The 19,602-nt window shown below is 44.9% G+C and overlaps 1 protein-coding gene across 1 annotated transcript; it reads right to left on the bottom strand.

Annotated features, from left to right (window-relative positions):
- Positions 1 to 7,661: 7,661 nt before the first annotated feature.
- Positions 7,662 to 9,503, bottom strand: LOC119369025 (NAC domain containing protein 52-like). The gene is made up of 4 exons (XM_037634097.1): positions 9,247 to 9,503; positions 8,574 to 8,848; positions 8,281 to 8,490; positions 7,662 to 8,196 (listed from the first exon to the last, which is right to left on the bottom strand). The coding sequence occupies exons 1-4, from the start codon at positions 9,443 to 9,445 to the stop codon at positions 7,813 to 7,815; spliced, it is 1,068 nt and encodes a 355-aa protein (XP_037489994.1). The 5' UTR covers positions 9,446 to 9,503; the 3' UTR covers positions 7,662 to 7,812.
- Positions 9,504 to 19,602: the final 10,099 nt, after the last annotated feature.

The raw sequence follows: 19,602 nt of genomic DNA, 5'->3' as shown, positions 1-19,602 counted from the left end.
ATAACATTATTTTCCCATGTATGTATGTCGTCGTTGTCGATATAACCCCTCCCGGATAACTTCGACGTGAGGGGCAGTCGATATATATACCCCCTCTTGACCGTGATAACTTATACCACGGCAGCACCCCCCTCGGCCCTCTCACTCAACCGAAACTCTCGAGGACACCCAAACCCTAGAGAAAAAACGATGTTAGTCTCCTACCCCCTCCCGCCGCGCCCCTACCCGACAAACTCTCTCGAGGCCACCCAAATTTACCAAGTTAAAAGAGCGTTGTCGTCGAGGCCACCCCAAACCCTTGAAGCGTTATGTCGAGGCCACCCCAAACTCTTGAAGCGTTGTCTAGGCCACCCCAAACCCTAGAGAAGCAGCGTCGAGGCCACTAACACGATTCCTCATTGTGATTAGCTAGCTACTTTTACGATTGCCACTAATATATATCCATATGTACCATGTTTGAATAATAATTGACATATTGTAAATATTTGCAGAAACTATGGAGCACTCCCGAGACGAAGCAACAGAAGTGATGTTGGGGGAGATAATCACACAAGGAAGTGATGTCGTTGTGTTATTTCTCAACGACACCGATGGTCAGGAAGGACTGGGTGAAGAAGAGGGGCTATGTTCATGATGTCTTCGGCCCAGTAATTCCGGTACAAGAAGAGGGCTATGTTCATGATGGCTCCGGTGACCCAATGGAGGTACAAGAAGGAGACTGTGCTGACTGCTCCGGTGACCGAACCGAGTCTGGCCAGATATATATATATATATATATTAGTTAAGCCCGTGCTGACTAGTTAATGGATGCATTCATTATTTTGGTATATGTACACATATAAATTAACTCTCGTCTTTCTTCTTTTTTCTAGCCCTCCGGATCGAGCAAAACTTTGGTAAAGAGACGAGGCCCGGAGAAAAAGTTGAACTCGGATAAAAGGTTTGAGATCACAGCAATCGCGCACGACGGCGAACCGATTGGACCCATCCGGACAAAAAATGCTTTTGCTGCTCAGTGCGGGGTTCTTGTTAGGGACAAGATCCCGATCAGCATCCACCAATGGTATAAGCCTAAGAAGGAAGACCCTGAGGTGTGTTATGTCAATGATATGCAGAAAGATGATCTTTGGACTGAGCTGAAGGCAAATTTCACCCTACCGCCAGAGGAGGATCCGGAGAAGCCAGTTAAAGAGAAATTAATCAAGTCTTGTGCTCTTAAGAAGATGGCTGGTCTATTCGGCAGGTGGAGGAAAGAGTTGAACAAGTTTGTTGACAAAGAAGAGACACCAGAATTCATCAGCAAATATGAGAAGATGAGAGATCACTAGCCCGCATTTGTGGCCCACAAGACATCGGAAAAGAGTAAGAAGATGTCGGCGACAAACAAGAAAAATGCTGCGAAGAAGAAGTTTCATCATCGCACGAGGTCAGGTGGCTACCTCAAAGCCCGGCCTAAGTGGTCCAAGGCTGAGAATGATCTGCTTGATAAAGGGATCGAACTAGAGACAATGAATTGGCCAGACCGTTGCCGGACTTGGTTCTTCGGGGCTGGCGGAACCTTGGACCCTGTATCAGGGAAGTGCCGTTGGACGGACGAGCAACTGAAAATACCAGTCAACAGGCTTCGGCACTATATCAATGCAGCGCAGCAAGGGACATTCATTCCAGACATGGAGAAGGACGAGCTCACAATGGCCCTTGGGAATCCTGAGCACCCTGGACGGACACGAGGCACGCCAGGCTCCATTCCATGGAAGGTTGGTTTCCGGACGCAGGGGGTTACAAAACCCAGGAGAGGAGGAAGAAACTGGAGTAGAGCCAACTGCAGGCGCTGCACAAAAGGGTACAAGGGCTAGAGGAACGAGAAGCGGATCGCAGCAAACGACCTACCGAAGCTTCCCCCAAAGCTACCCCGCCATCTCAGCGGAGAAGCAGCATTGCTTCCACCGATCTGCTTCAGCTGGAGCATGTCTTGACGGCTCCTGCTAGCTACCCCGTGGATTTTATCACGGAGTCTCAAAATTAGCCACCTTATGACGCATTGGCAGAACTTCATAGTCAAGGCGGCTATCGACCAAGTTCGACCTTCTGAACTCGGTGCAACTTTTCACTGTCGTCCGATTCCAGAAGGATATGCTAGGGTGACGTTTGACGAAATAACGGAGGGATTTAAGGACCTCCAGCTTGACCACCCTACCGGTGAAGGGGAGACTCGGCTGGGTTCTGCTCTAAAGACTCCATGCCTATGGTGGAAGGAGTTCATCAAGCTTCCGAACTGGACGCCTCCTCCTCCTCCTCTGGCGAGTCAGGGCACTCCGCCTCCTCCACCGCCTCCTTCTTCGGCGAGTGACGATCAGGGCACTCAGCCTCCTTCTCCGATGCGTGGCGAGACTCCGCCTCCTTCTCCGCCCGCGCCGGCGCGCCCGAGCAGCCATCAGCCTCCTCCTTCTCCGCCTCGCCAGCAAGGGCGGAAGAGACCCGCCATCACCCCGGCTGCTCCAGCGCGTCGTAGTCCTTCTCCTCCGCCTCATAAGCAAGCACGAAAGAAGACAGATGCCGCAGCCGCTCCGTCTGCTCCGGCGTCTATCAGTACAGCCAGCAGAGCCGGGAGGCAATACAGATACGGTCCTTCTCTCAAGCCTCTAGAGAAGTTACCGTACGAGAGGACCAAGGAGGAACACGCGAAGATCGTGCAGGCCGAAGTGGACGACTTCTTTGAAGGGTTGAAAGCAAAGAGACATCCACCTCTGAAGGAGAAGGTAGATCCGGTGAAAGCAAATTGCACTCTCGATGCCCTGAGGAAACCACCAAAGTCTCCGTAGAGAACCAACTATGAGCGCATTGCTGAACAGACATATCTCGAAGCGGAGCGGTCGGGAAGTACTGTCAGACATCAAAGGTCAAAAGAACGAGCAGCTGTGAAAAAAATTGCCGACCTCGGTGAACAAGAAAATCAATCATGCCCCCCGCTCAATGTGTCTAGCGGCGACATCGTCGCTAATGCTCCAGGGACGATGGCCGGTTATGGCAATCTTGCAGATTACCTGCCTGACGATCAACTTCCTGATTTCATGGAGGTGGACGAACACATATACGAGTACGGGAAGCCTCTCGTCAAAGATGAAAAATCTCTAACAACGATGATGTGAAGATTCCATAATTGGTACATGAAAACCTGCAGAGAGTCTGGGGGGCGAATACTTTGTATCTGAACATTAAAGAGGAGCACGACCTCGTTGGAACTAATCTGTTGCCTGTTCCATTTGAGGAGTTCTTCGAGTTCTTCAATCAAAAGGCCCTCGATAAATTAACGGTCTTTTGCTACCGCCTGTAAGTACTATTGCTGTCATTAAGTCTCTATATATAGCTCAGCACTTTCATTGCATGTATTTATAATTAATTATCCTCCCTATATTATGCAGATTGAAGATCGTTGAGTGCAGAAAACAACAAATACATGATATTGGGTTCATTAACATAAATATCATAAATGAAATTCAGGTTAAAAAGCACGCCGGAGAGGCCGAGGCCAACTTGCTACAATCGTTGATCAAAAATCAAAACAAAGATACCATACTCTTTCCTTACAACTTCAAGTGAGCGTTACTGTCGTGTGCATATTCGGTTTCCCTTATTACTTGAGCGAGGTTATAATAATGTAATTGATGAGTTATGCATGCGTGCGCAGCTTCCACTATGTCTTCTGTAGATTAAGCTTGAGCGGGGACTAGTAACCGTCTTAGACTTGACGAAAAGATCCCAAAACCTATGCGGACATGACTAAATTGCTCAACAAGTAAGTTCAATCGATCATTATCGCACCATATCGGCAACTTTTTGTTCATTTCCTGATATCTCAAGTAAAAATAATTATTTTCTTTGTCTTGCAGGGTTTGGAAACAGTTCACCGCAGAAGCTCCGGGACTGCCGAAGGAGCTGCGATATACATACCCGAAAGTAAGTACTACTGGCTAGCTAGTTGCGCGCATCTCCCGTTGATTCTATAGCTATACTTTCATCAATGCCATTTATAATGCTTCATTATCAGTTTGATTGACCTCTATTTCTCGTAAAGTGCTTGTGGCAGGAACAAGGGAATGATTTCTGTGGATACTACGTGTGCGAGTTCATCTACAACGCGACTTTGAAAAATAAGCGGGGCTACTCTAAAAGACAATATGAAGTGCGTAAGCAATAATATTCACAGTTTCATTTTATTACACCATCATTTCTGTTGAGTTTCATTCATATATATGTATTAATTAACCCCCTTCTTCAAATTAGACGTGGCAGATGCAGAATGAACTCCTAGAACAAGATCGCATGAAAGCAATTCAAGAGGAATTGACGGGATTCTTTCTTGACCACGTCATCAATAAAGCCGGAGAATACCATGTGGAAGTTGATTTCAATTGCTAGGGGATTGTAAGAGATCTTACATATTGTATATGTATGTAGCCAGTAGCGTCGTATAGATAATACAAAAAATTGTTGTTCGACCAATCTCTCGGAGAAGGAGAGGTCGATCGATCACTTCTCTCGGTATGCATGACGAACTTCTGTACTTAATGGTTTCCTTCATTTTCTTACTAGCTAGCGTGTCAAGGGCCTCTCTATGTATAGTACATAGCGTCGACCAAGCACGGACATAAGAGAGGACACTTCTCTCTATTAATTAGCTAGCTAACACAATGTGTGAAACACCTAAATTAACCCCCCAAAACCCCCACCCCACCCCCCTTCAAAAAAACAAAAACCCCAGCCACTGAAATGCTGACGCGTGGATGCCTTTTGGTCCCGATTGGTGCCATCAACCGGGACCAAAGGCCCTCCTGCCTGGGCTCGGCGCACCGGTCACATGGAGGCCCATTTGTCCCGGTTCGTGTTAGAACCGGGACTAAAGGTCTAGGGCATTAGTAACGACCCTTTAGTCCCGGTTCAAGAACCGGGATAAAAGGCCCTCACCAACCGGGACTAATAGGTGTTTTTCTACCAGTGCCCATGGCAATCTACAAAGAAAATCAAAAAGTCTTACAGTTCAAGATAAGGACTCCTTATTCGTGGAGAACTACTCACCACCGATGTAGCTGACTAGGACTCCTGTAATACTAGACCTCTAGCAAATTATACTTCCTCCGTCCTAAATTAAGTATCTCGACTTTAGTACAAATTTGTACTGAAGTTAGTACAAAGTTGAGACACTTTTTTTGGGACGGAGGGAGTATAAATCAGTGCTAGGCTAGTGGATAGATCATTAAAACTTGGATCATCAGATCTAGACACGTAATGATCTCGTGGTAGATCACATTGTTGAGTATCATCTCCTCCTTTGTGGCTTTCGCCTTGACGCAGCGATTTTGCCGTGTCACCGAGTTGATCTTCCGGGCTCATATCCTCCAGCACCTCCACCACGTCCTCCATCTCCGGCAGGCTATCTCCGGTTCCATGCGGCGGCGGCGGCGGCGGAAGAAAAGAAGAGAGTGGGAAAGAAGGGCTGGAATTGGGTGGAGAGCGGTGGGGTGGAAGAAGAGAGTGGAGATTTTGCCACGGAAACCGGACGGGCATCTACAAAAGCACGGGCTTGGACTTGCTTTTGGGTGGGCAGAAGGTGGCGGAGTCCTACGTGTCTGTTGTTCGGACTCCCGCAAAATCCCCCAGGTGTTATTCCAGTTTGCCAAAAAAAGTGGCGCAGACCGCTCGGCGAACCGATACAAGCCCGAGTTGAATGGCGAGGTCCGGATGTATTCCGGCAGTTTGAGCGTCGGTGTTGGAGATGCCCTTACTGTATTTTCCCGGTTATTTATCAAAATATACAAAATTTGTATTTTCAAAATCAAAATCAAAATGTATGTCTTGAAAGGCAGCAGGCGGGAGCTTTCAAAACTGCTTTTATTTAACTCAACCAAAGATTCAGTCTAATTAATGAGTTTGACTCTATTTATGACCGTGATAGAGTATATTATCTTCTTTCTATCTAGTGTATTGATTAGTAGCAAGCTTCCTTTATTTACTCTATTATTAGAGCATCTTCTTCCTCCCGATCGAACGCACTCGTTGCCATCGCTTCCAGAAATCCAGATCCAAATAGCGACGACCTCCGGCTCCGATCTTCAGAGAGGGGGCAGCTGGACGCCCACAAAAAGAGGAGGTGATCCAGTCTGTCGACGGATTTGGCGTCGGCCGGCGACGCTAACCAGTATGCCGGTGATGTCGTTGACGCCCATGGATGTGGAGCCCATGTCGATGCCGATCATGAGGGTGGGCGAGTATGACGATGAAGACACGAAGCTTAAGCGCGGTGCTCGCCCCCCAGGATGCCGATGTCATCCTAGTGGCCAGTGTGGGCAACTGCCCGCTCCGGTCCTCCTCGTCCTGGTGCCATGGCAACGACGGGAGAGGAGGCCTGCTCTGCTCCGTGTGCGGACCTCGTCCTCCGCGCGCAAAGCTTCCGGGGTCCACCCGAACCTGGTGAGCTGCCGTGCAGTGTGGAGGGCGAGCAGCACGGCGTGTGAGTACGCCGGCGTTGCCTCGGGGCTGGGGCGGCCTGACGTTCTAGGCTTCCAGTTCCAGCACGAGGAGATCGGCAGCTTCAGCCTCACCAATCTCTTGCCGGAGACCCGGACAACATCACGCACGAGCGTCGCCGGGAGTCCGGGGCCACGGGCTACGTCGCTCCTGAGCGTGGCACGGAACGCCGAGTGCTCCATGTAGGCGAGGAGCTTCTGCCCACGGCGAACGGCCGGGTGTATCTTCCGTGCCCGACTCCATGTCGACACACGACGGCGAAGAGGTGTGGGTCGAGGATGCCAAGACCGACGCCGGCGAATCCTCCTTGGTGCCAGCTGACTCCGCTTCCTCCTCCGCACAGGTACCTACCGCGCCGGGATCCATTCCCTTACTACTAGTTAGTACTACATGCCTTGTTGTAACTGCACCATGGCATGCCGCGCGCGTACAACCATGGATTCCAAGGGAGCTCGATCTCTCCCTCGTCTTATAGAAGAAGAAGATGAAGTTGCTTGAGCCGCGTGCACGACAACGGGTGGGACGCGTAGCCGCCGTCTCCGTCTCCGTTCCTTTTCTTTGGAACTAGCTAGCTAAAGTCTTTTCTTCTTTCTTTTTTCTTTGCAACCAAGGCTTCCTAGCTAGCTAGAGTAGATGTTTTTTTAACACAGTACAAAAGCAAACGTTTATACATATGCACATACACTACCCTATAAACACATGCAGACACATCCTAATCATATGAGCACCTCCGAAAAACTGACCCGGTACATCGTTGCTACACAGATCAGATTCAAATTGAATAAACATAAAAGGTGAAAGTTGATGGTGTAGGCCCAACAATCTTCACAAATAAACAAATGCACTTTTACCCATCTATGATACTTGCAATTTAAAAAAAAGGATAAATACATTTAGTGGACAGGCTCCAAGTAAGAGGAGGAGGGAGATTTGAGAGTGGGTGGGCTTGGTCGGCCCCGCCTAAGGAGGAGATGGCAGTCCGAGGACGATGAGGAGGGTGTTGACGGTGACGGTGAAGAAATTGAAGGATATGCTTTAGCGGATGCATATTCTAAATTTCACATCTCAATTTCTGTTAACAGGCAGAGTACTCTCAAAAGAATTCTTAAAGTGAAGAGACATCAACGTTTACATATACAAAGGACTCTAGAAAATTTTATTTAATAAACATAAAAAGGAAAATACAACAACATATGACTCAACGATCAACCCATATATAGATAATGGAGTATGAGTCTTCTCATCGCCCAAGATGAACTATATTAAGGAATCATCCCCATATCGCCCCTAGCTAGTGTACAAGAAGTCGTCGAAGGGGGACTGCGTCCATGAGTTATTCTCTTCTGCGAGGTAATTGGTGTACCAGGAGTGTCCAGAGTTGTCCCCATCCACGCTGGTGCCGCCGGTCATAGGCTGCATCGCTTCTTGATCCTTGTTGGCCCCATCAGCGAGAATCTGCATCTCTCCATTGCCCGTGTCGTCGCCATCGGTGAGGAACTGCTTCTCTCCCTCGTCAGTGTCAACACCATCGACCTCGGACTCGATCTGTATGGGGTTCTGGTATGTGCCCATGCCACCGAATGCAAACTGCATCATATCCTCGGACTCAGCTTGGACCTGTATGGGATCCTTGTCTGTCCCGATTCCATCGAGCATAGATTGCATGAGATCCTGGACCGAGTCGACGCCGCCAAGCATGAACTTGTTCAGATCCATGTTCGAGCTGGTGCTGCAGGACCCGTACTCCATCATAGCCATGTCCGTCTCGACACCACCAAGCATGAAGTGCTTCGGATCCTGGCCCAAGTCGGCATCGCCACACACATAATCCATCGGATCCTTGCCTATGTCGATGACACCGGGCACGAATTGCGTTAGATCCTCATCTGTGTCGGCATCACCGGACGCATTCGTCGACGGGGACGCCATGTTCTTGTTGAAGACCCGACACAACGCGTATGTGTCCTGAAGAAATCAACCATGCAGGTGTATGTGATGCATGGAGCTCAATTACTATATCAACAAAAGAAGAAGAAAAATGAAGATACTTGGATGTGCTGGCCGTGGAGACGGTACTCATGCATGACCCAGTTTGTCCGCGTGCCGCTAGGTGCTTTGCCGATGTGGAACACAAGTGTCTTCTTCATGCCGACGATGATGCCGTTGTGCATGACGGGGCGGTCCTTCCCGGTGGACTTCCAGAACCCTCTGGGCGTCGCCCGTTCCATGCGAAGCCCGGTTGGGTACTTCCGCCCCCTCGGCGCGAACAAGTACCACTCAACTTTGGCCCCAGGGTCGCTTGTGCTCGGTGAGAATGATTTGCCTGTGTGCGCATGGGTGCATGCAGGTGAAAACACATGGAACATAAGTCGGTTGACATATACTACTTGACTTGAAAAGAAAAATCAACTTAATCGGTACTACTAGCTGGTAAAATTAAAAAGGAAATCTAGTCAAATTTCATATAATACTGCGGTTATCTTACGCACAGTACGGGCCTAAATTCAACTTTTTATTTGAGGGGGTCTTAAATTCAACTGATGAGAGATGGATCGGTATATGTCGATTACACAGGAGGGAATGCAAAAAATGGGATTCAGGTTTGTTTGTTTTGAAATGGGTCTTTCTTAATTGTATGTTATTGATGGGCTTACAGGAAGGAATGTGTGTGATTTGAAACAGGTGGCCGCCGGAGCGGAGAGAATAGAAATGTACTCCTACCTGGTAGGTGGTGGGGCTCGAACTTGTAGAGGTCCACCTCCGGGATGAAGCCGCCGTGTCCCAGGAGGACCTTGCGACGGAGGAAGAAGCTTACGAGCTCCTGATCGGTGGGGTGGAAGCGGAAGCCCGGCAGCGGCAGGAGATGGGAGAAGGCGCGGTCCATCTCCGCCGTGGCCGCCGGTACTGTCACGTACGCCATGGCTGCCGGTCACTCTCCTTCGGGAAAACAACGTGGCCGCCGGTACTGTCACGTACGCCATGGCTGCCGGTCACTCTCCCCAGCTTAATTCCTGCTCGTCCTCAAGTAGGTAAATGATAAAAATGAATTTTTGATGCTGAGTGATATTTTGGCATAATTTTAATGTAAATCTTCTTAATTGTGATATGAATATTCAGATCCGAAAGATTCAAGACAAAAGTTCATATTGACACAAAAATAATAATACTTCAAGCATACTAATGAAAGCAATCATGTCTTCTCAAAATAACATGGCAAAAGAAAGTTCATCCCTACAAAATCATATAGTTAGGCTATGCTTCATTTTCGTCACACAAAGATGTTCCCAACTTCTATACCCCCGATGACAAGCCAAGCAATTGTTTCACACTTAAATAATCTCAAACTTTTTCAACCTTCATGCACTATGGGTGAGCCATGGATATAGCACTATGGGTGGAATAGAATATGATGATGGGGATTGTGTGAAGAAGACAAAAAAGAAGAAAGTCTCACATTGACGAGGATAATCAACGGGCTATGGAGATGCCCATCAATTCATGTCAACATGAGGAGTAGGGATTGCCATGCAACGGATGAACTAGAGCTATGAATTCTCAACAAAAGAAAACTCGTGGGTGTGCATCCAACTCGCTTGCTCACGAAGACCTAGGGCATTTGAGGAAGCCCATTGTAGGAATATACAGGCCAAGTTCTATAATGAAAAATTCCCACTAGTATGAAAAGACAACTTATCAGACTCACTACATGAGGAACAAGGTGTTACTTTGAAGCACAATATATGAGACTCACTACATGAAGAACAAGGTGCTACTTTGAAGCACAAGTGTGGAAAAGAGATAGTAGCATTACCCTTTTTATATTTATTTTTTGGGCCTTTTTTTGGCCTTTCTCTTTTTTTTATTTGGGCAATGCTCTAATAATGATGATCATCACACTTCTATTGATTACAACATAAGGATTACAACTCGAAACTTAGAACAAGATATGACTCTATATGAATGCCTCCGGCGGTGTACCGGGATGGTGCAATGAATCAAGAGTGACATGTATGGAAAATAATGCATGGTGGCTTTGCCACAAATACGATGTCAACTACATGATCATGCAATGGCAATATGACAAAAGTAATGTATGTCATGATGATGATGGTGGAAGTTGCATGCCAATATATCTCGGAATGGCTATGGAAATGCCATAATAGGTAGGTATGGTGGCTTTTTTGAGGAAGATATAAGGAGATTTATGTGTGATAGAGCGTATCGTATCACGGTGTTTGGATGCACCGGCGAAGTTTGCACCAACTCCCAAGGTGAGAAAGGGCAATGCACGGTACCGAAGAGGCTAGCAAAGGCGGAAAGGTGAGAGTGCGTATAATCTATGGACTCAAGATTAGTCAAAAGAACTCATATACTTATTGCAAAAATTTAGAAGTCATCAAAAATCAAGTACTACGCGCATGCTCCTAGGGGGATAGATTGGTAGGAAAAGACCATCGCTAGTCCCCGACCGCCACTCATAAGGATGCACAAGCCAGGTACACTTCATGTTTCAAATTTGTTACACAACTTGAACCACACGTGCATGCTACGGGACTTGCAAACTTCAACACAAGTATTTATCAAATTCATAATCACCCAATTAGCACGACTTTGATATTATAACCTCCATATCTCAAAACAATTATCAAGTATCAAACTTATCTTAGTATTCAATTCACTCAAAAGAAAGTTTCAGATATCTTGAACACCAAGTATATTAACATTAAGCAAATTACCATGCTATTAATGACTCTCAAAATAATCTAAGTGAAGCATGAGAGATCAATAGTTTCTTTAAAACAAATCCACCACCGTGCTCTAAAAGATCTAAGTGAAGCACTAGAGCAAAAATTATCACGCTCAAAAGATATAAGTGAAGTACTATGAGCAACTATCAAGCTCAAAAGATATAAGTGAAGCACATAGAGTATTCTAACAAATTCCAAATCATGTATGGCTCTCTCAAAAGATGTGTACAGCCAGGATGATTGTGGTAGACTAACAAGCAAATACACAAATAATACAAGACGCTCCAAGCAAAACACATATCATGTTGGTGAATAAAAATATAGCTCCAAGTAAATTACCGATGGAAGTGGACGAAAGAGGGGATGCCTTCCGGGGCATCCCCAAGCTTTAACTTTTTGGTGTCCTTGGATTATCTTGGGGGTGCCATGGGCATCCCCAAGCTTAGGCTATTTCCACTCCTTGTTCCATAATCCATCAAAAGAATTCACCCAAAACTTGAAAACTTCACAACACAAAACTCAACAGAAATCTCGTGAGCTCCGTTAGAAAAAGAAAACAAAAGACTACTTCAAGGTACTGTAATGAACTCATTCTTTATTTATTTTGTTGTTAAACCTACTGTATTCCAGCTTCTCTATGGTTTATAAACTATTTTACTAGCCATAGATTCATCAAAATATGCAAACAACACATGAGAAACAGAATCTGTCAAAAACAAAACAGTCTGTAGAAATCTGTAACTAACGCAAACTTCTGGAACTCTAAAAATTCTACACAAATAGGAAGACCTGGCCAATTTGTTTATTGATCAGCAGAAAAAAGATTCAACGCAAAAGCACATTCCTGTGATTTATCATAACTAAATTCGTGCGCGCAAAGTTTCTGTTTTTCAGCAGAATCAAGTCAACTATCATCGTAGGTTATCCTATAGGTTCTACTTGGCACAAACACTAATTAAAACATAAAACCACATCCAAACAGAAGGTAGATGGATTATTTATTCCTAAACAGAAGCAAAAACAAAAAACACAAAATAAAATTAGGTTGCCTCGCAACAAGCGCTATCGTTTAACGCCCTTAGCTAGGCATAAAAACAAGGATAGATCTAGGTATTGCCATCCTTGGAAGGCAATCCATAAGTGGCTCTCATGATAGATTCATATGCTAATTTTATTTTCTTTCTAGGGTAGTGTTCCATACCCTTCTTTAAGTGAAATTGGAATCTGATATTCCCTTCCATCATATCGATAATTGCACCAATCGTTCTAAGGAAAGGTCTACCAAGAATAATAGGACATGAAGGGTTGCAATCTATATCAAGAACGATAAAATCTACGGGCACATAATTCCTATTTGCAACAATAAGAATATCATTAATTCTTCCCATAGGTTTTTTCATAGTGGAATCCGCAAGATGCAAGTTTAGAGAGCAATCATCAAAATCACGGAAATCTAGCAAATCACATAAAGTTTTGGGAATAGTAGAGACACTAGCACCCAAACCACACAAAGCATGAAACTCAAAATCTTTAATTTTAATTTTAATAGTAGGTTCCCACTCATCATAGAGTTTTCTAGGGATAGAAACTTTCAACTCAAGTTTTTCTTCATAAGATTGCATCAAAGCATCAACAATATGTTCGGTAAAGGCCTTGACTATAAGCATGAGGAGAATCTAGCACGGATTGCAACAAGGAAATACAACCTATCAAAGAGGAATTCTCATAATTAAATTCCTTGAGATCCAAAATAGTGGATGTAGCAACATCACGATTTTTATTTATTTCAATCCCACTTTCATCAATTTCATCATCAAGATCTAGAAACTCCAAATTCTTAGAACGCCTTCTAGGTAAGGGAAGATCATATTCAGATTCATCAAGATTCATATTGCAAAACAAAGATTTAATGGGGGACACAACAATAACTTTTAGATCTTCATCTTGATTTTCATAGGAATTTGGTTTAGCGGCCATCTTATTGACTAAGCTAGCTTGCATATCCAAAATTTCAGCGGTCATCTTTTCAAGACGAGCAATTTGGGCCCTTATACCATCAAATTCTTTAGACATATCATCGAGTTCTTTATTCATAAAGCTCATAAAACTTTTGTGTTCCTTAAGTTCATTTCTAAAGAAATTATTTTGCTCAAATTGCAAAACCATAAACTTTCTAACATTGCTTTCGATCTCCTCTAGCCATTTAAGATGAAGGTCACCAAATCTAGGTACATCCATCGCAACAAATAGGCAAACTAACACACGGGCAAGCAGAAAGGCAACGAGAAAAGGCAAACGGGAAAGAGAGGAGGAGATTGGGAACGAGAGGGCAAATAAAACGGCAAAGGTGAAGTGGGGGACAGGAAAACGAGAGGCAAATGGTAAATAATGTAATGCGAGAGATAGGGATTGCGATGGGTACTTGGTATGGTTGACTTGCTTGCGTGAGCCTCCTCGGCAACGGCGCCAGAAATTCTTCTTGCTACCTCTTGAGCACTGCGTTGGATTTCCCCGAAGAGGAGAGGATGATGCAGCAAAGTAGCGTAAGTATTTCCCTCAGTTTTTGAGAACCAAGGTATCAATCCAGTAGGAGACTACGCACAAGTGCCTCGTACCTACACAAAACGATAGCAACTCGCAACCAACACTTAGGGGTTGTCAATCCATTCACGGTCACTTATGAGAGTGAGATCTGATAGAGATAAGATTTTTGGTATTTTTGATAGGTAGATGCAAAGTAAAAAGTAAAAGGCAAAGTAAAACAAAGCAAGTAAGTAAAGCGATATAGATTGATATGATGAGAATAGACCCCGGGGCCATAGGTTTCACTAGTGGCTTCTCTCAAGAGCATAAGTATTCTACGGTGGGTGAACAAATTAATGTTGAGCAATTGACATAATTGAGCATAGTTATGAGTATATCTAGGCAATGATCATGTATATAGGCATCACGTTCAAAACAAGTAGATTGAAACGATTCTGCATCTACTACTATTACTCCACTGATCGACCACTATCTAGCATGCATCTAGAGTATTAAGTTAAAAACAGAGTAACGCCGTAAGCAAGATGACATGATGTAGAGGGATAAATTCATGCAATATGATAAAAACCCCATCTTGTTATCCTCGATGGCAACAATACAATACGTGCCTTGCAACTCTTTCTGTCACTAAGTAAGGACACCACAAGATTGAACCCAAAGCTAACCACTTCTCCTATTGCAAGAACTACCAATCTAGTTGGCCAAACCAAAAAGGATAATTCGAAGAGACTTGCAAAGATAACTCAATCATACATAAAAGAATTCAGAGAAGAATCAAATATTTTCCATAGATAATACTGGATCATAAACCCACAATTCATCGATCTCAAGAAACACACCGCAAAAAGAAGATTACATCGAATAGATCTCCACGAGAGAGGGGGAGAACATTGTATTGAGATCCAACAAGAGAGAAGAAGCCATCTAGCTACTAGCTATGGACCCGAAGGTCTGAAGTAATCTACTCACACTTCATCAGAGGGGTTATCGTGATGATGTGAAGCCCTCCGTGGTGGATGCCCCCTCCGGCGGAGCTCCGGAACAGGCCCCAAGATGGAATCTCGTGGATACAGAAGGTTGCGATGGTGGAATTAGGTTTTTTGGCTCCTGTTATGATCGTTTGGGGATACGTAGGTATATATAGGAGGAAGGAGTACGTAGGTGAAGCGTCGAGGGGCCCACGAGGTAGGGGGGCGCGCCCAGGGGGGGCGCCCTCCACCCTCGTGACCTCCTCGGGCACTGCTAGGAGTAGGGTCCAAGTCTGCTGGATCACGTTCGGATGGAAAATCACGATCCCGAAGGTTTCATTCCGTTTGGACTCTGTTTGATATTCTGTTTCTTCGAAACACTGAAATAGGCAAGAAAAACAACAATTCCGGGCTGGGCCTCCGGTTAATAGGTTAGTACCAAAAGTAATATAAAAGTGGAAAATAAAGCCCAATATAGTCCAAAACAGTAGATAAAGTAGCATGGAGCAATCAAAAATTATAGATACATTGGAGACGTATCAGCGTTCACTATGCAAAGATCAGAGAGGTAGTTTAGGCTAGCGAGTCATAGAAATCAGTTAGCATGGTTATAGTTTTGTGGATAAATTCCGTCAGTAAGTTGGTCAGGTGCCGCCGAATCGAAATTTTTCCAGTGCAACCACATTTGCCGGTATGGGACGACCATAATGCGGTCTATTATCGTGCCTCTCGCCGGTGCCTCCAATGAGGGAAGGTTATGGGCGCGCGCTACCCTGATCAGGTAGGCGGACATAAGCCTTGTGTGCTCGGTTTTGATTTTATTTTGCGTGAGGGTCCCAGAGTGGATCAGGCCACGACGGTGGTCGTTGTGTCTGGAGGTAGACTCGGGGCCACCCATGACTAGCCCAGTGGGGAGTGAGTTGGAGTGGCTGGGAGAGTATCATGGCAGTAGATCGGTTTTGTCGGAACACCGTTGGTCCACCCGAATGGGAGTGCGAGGCCATGGGTTCTGTGGTCTGGGTACAGTGCGCTACCTCTGCAGAGTGTGTGTGTTTAATCTATCGATAGCAGCGTCCTTGGTCATGGGCATGGGTTCGTACTAGGGTACACTGTTCGATCAGCACTCACATGACGGAATGATGTATAGTTGATGGATATGTGGATATCTGGAGCAGTACAGATTGGCCATTTATTGGTCGGGTTGTGATCACCGTAAGGATCACATGCCATTTATTGGTCGGGTTGTGATCGCCGTAAGTATCACGGGCCATTTATTGGTCGGGTTGTGATCGCCGTAAGGATCACGTGGCATTTATTGGTCGGGTTGTGATCGCCGTAAGGATCACGGTTACAGTTTGGTTTTGATCACGAGGTGATCAAGATGGTATATTGCTTGGACGGTTAGCCAAGAGAGATATGGTTATGGAGATTGTAGATGGTGATTTATCAGTATTGTAGTAGTTTCATGTTAAGCTTAGGAGTTGTTGTTATATCATGGTAGCTGTTAATTTAATTAACCTGCTTAAAGCTATGTTGTTTGACTCGCCTTGGTGTTTTTGGTTGTTGTGAGCTTGCAAGTACATTCAATGTACTGACCTGGCGTGTCATGCCAGATTGCAGGTGATGCCGTGATTGCTTGATATTTTGTCGTGGTTTCCGTCGTGAGAGCTAGATCGTGTCCCAGCCAGTGTCCCAGCGGAGTGGAGTTCACCACCTTCGTCGTTGTTCCGCTGCTAGAAGATTTCCGGTTCTACGAGTTGTTCCGCTGCTAGCATAGAGCAAGTGTAGTTTCGCAGGCGTAGTGTCGCCGTGCTGATGTAAACCTTTGTAACATCAGACCCTTGTATTTATTCTTGTAATAGAAAGCTGGTTTGTTCTATGTCAAGCAGTGTCATATTCGAGAAGACTTCTCCTTGATCTCTGGGCTGGAATACGGGGCGTTCCGATTTCTCTGAGCCGGGGTGCCACAACAGGTAACTATCTTGATTCTGTCATAAAATCGTCATGGATGTACATGCATGACAAAAAACGCGACCTATTGTGACAAACACGTATCATCACGGAAGTGTATTTTTTTGTAGTGAATGATGGATAATTATGTCGGATGGCATTCATCATGCAACAATTATAACATAGGGTGACACATAACTAGCTCAAATTCATCAATATAATGTAGGCATGTATTCCGAATATAGTCATACGTGGTTATGGAAAAGAACTTGCATGACATCTTTTGTCCTACCCTCCCGTGGCAGCGGGGTCCTATTGGAAACCAAGGGATATTAAGGCCTCTTTTTAATAGAGTACCGAACCAAAGCATTAGCACTTAGTGAATACATGAACTCCTCAAACTACGGTCATCACCGGGAAGTGTCCCGACTATTGTCACTCTGGGGTTGCCGGATTATAACACGTAGTAGGTGACTATAACTTGCAAGATGGGATCAACAACACTCATATATTCATGAAAACATAATAGGTTCAGATCTGTAATCATGACACTCGGGCCCTAGTGACACGCATTAAGCATGGCAAAGTCATAGAAACATCAATCTTAGAACATAATCGATACTAGGGATCAAATCCTAACAAAACAAACTCGACTACATGGTAAATCTCATCCAACCCATCACTGTATAGCAAGCCTACAATGGGATTACTCACGCATGGCGGTGAGCATCATGAAATTGGTGATGGAGGATGGTTGATGATAACGATGGCGACAAATTTCCCTCTCCAAAGCCCCGAACGGACTCCAGACCAGCCCTCCTGAGGAAGAACAGGACTTGGCGGTTGCTTCGTATCATAAAACACGATGAATCCTTCTCTCTGATTTTTTTTCTCCCCGAACGTGAATATATGAAGTTGGACTTGAGGTCGGTGGAGCTCCATGGGGCCCACAAGGCAGGGGGCACACCGGGGGGAGGGCGCGCCCCCACCCTCATGGATAGGGTGTGGGACCCCTTCCGTTAATTCTTTCACTAGTATTTTTTATTAATTCCAAAAATTGACTCCGTGAAGTTTCAGGTCATTCCGAGAACTTTTATTTCTGCACAAAAATAACACCATGGCAATTCTGCTGAAAACAACATCAATCTGGGTATGTTCCATTCAAATCATGCAAATTAGAGTCCAAAACAAGTGCAAAAGAGTTTGGAAAAGTAGATGCGTTGGAGATGTATCATGTTGTCATTGGATGAACGGGATCACATCATTAGGAGAATGATGTGATGGACAAGACCCATCCGTTAGCTTAGCATAATGATTGTTAAGTTTTATTGCTATTGCTTTTTCATGTCAAATACATATTCCTCTGACTATGAGATTATGCAACTCCCGGATACCGGAGGAATGCCTTGTGTGCTATCAAACGTCACAACATAACTGGGTGATTATAAAGATGCTCTACAGGTATCTCCAAAGCTGTTTGTTGGATTGGCATGGATCGAGATTAGGATTTTTCACTCTGACTATCGAAGAGGTATCTCTGGGCCCTCTCGGTAATGCACATCACAAGAAGCCTTGCAAGCAATGTGACTAATGATTTAGTCATGGGATGATGCATTACGGAACCACTACAGGAACGGCTAATTCGCCATCAAGGGGCGTCTTTGCCATCAGCTTCTCGTTGGACATACGGCAAAGAAAGGGTTTGTCGTCATCAACAGACGGCAAAGAAACACTGAAGGCAAAGTGGACTTTGCCGTCTGCGAAAAAAACACAGACGGCAAAGAGTTCACTTTGCCGTCTGCCAAAACAAACACAGACAGCAACGACACTTTGTCGTCTGCCAAAAACAACACAGACGACAAAGAAATCTTTGTCGTCTCTGTTTGTTTTGGTAGACGGCAAAGTGAGCTCTTTGCTGTCTACTTTTTTTTGCAGACGGCAAAGAGAAAGCACATCATGCGGATCGCTGACGCGGATTGATGACTTGGCAAGATCTTAGACACATATCCCCACACTAGTAGAATAGAGCGCTTTGGTCCACCCCGGGTTAGCCCATTAGTCCCGGTTCAGTCTAGAACCGGGACTAATGGGGGCATTAGTCCCGGTTCATGCGCCCAGGGGCCACGTGGGCCGTTTGTCCCGGTTCGTCTGGACCTTTTAGTCCCGGTTGGTGCCACGAACCGGGACTAAAGGGTGCGATGCCCATTAGTCCCAGTTCGTGGCACCAACCGGAACTAAAGGGTTAGACCTTTAGTCCTGCTTAGAGCCAGCAACCGGTACTAATGGCGTTTGAGGCATTAGTACCGGTTCATGGCACGAACCGGTACTAAAGGTCCCATTTTCAAACTCCACCCCCCCTGTGGATCGCCTTTTCAGTTTTAAAAAAATAAAAGAAAATGATGAAAATGTCAAAAAAATTAAAAAAATAAGTTTCACATGTGATATGTGGTCTAGTTGTTGGGAAAATTTGCAAATGTGAATTTCGACTTTATTTGCAAAGTCTCTCTAGAATTTAGAAAAATGGGCATAACTTTTGCATACTAACTCGGATGAAAAAGTTTTTTATATGAAAAATCATCTACTCAAAAAGTTATATCTGAATTTAACCGGGGGAACTTTGTTCAACATTTTCAAAATCCTCAAAAACCTAACAGAAAAAAAGTTACGGGGCTTTTAAGATCTAGAGTGGAAAAAATCGAAAAAAAATTCAAACTATGGTCAAAAAATGGTCAAACAATGGTCAAACTAATTATTCTAGAATATTAGTGTTACTAAATAATTATTTCAGTTATTTTCAATTTTGGTCAAATCTGGTCAAACCGTGGTCAACCTGCGGTGAAACAATGGTCAAACTAATTATTCAAGAA

This window comes from Triticum dicoccoides, chromosome 2B (genome assembly GCF_002162155.2).
Source record: "Triticum dicoccoides isolate Atlit2015 ecotype Zavitan chromosome 2B, WEW_v2.0, whole genome shotgun sequence".
NCBI classification, from domain to species: Eukaryota; Viridiplantae; Streptophyta; class Magnoliopsida; order Poales; family Poaceae; genus Triticum; species Triticum dicoccoides.
Note: the sequence above shows the minus strand (reverse complement) of the source record. Positions and strands in the feature narration are given on the sequence as shown.

Excerpts from the sequence above, each read along its gene's own strand:
- LOC119369025 (XM_037634097.1), bottom strand. The coding sequence starts at position 9,445 with ATGGCGTACGTGACAGTACCGGCGGCCACGGCGGAGATGGACCGCGCC. Across the intron at positions 8,849-9,246 it reads CGAGCCCCACCACCTACCAG|GCAAATCATTCTCACCGAGC; the intron begins GTAGGAGTACAT and ends ATGCGCACACAG. Across the intron at positions 8,491-8,573 it reads TCCACGGCCAGCACATCCAA|GACACATACGCGTTGTGTCG; the intron begins GTATCTTCATTT and ends TGATTTCTTCAG.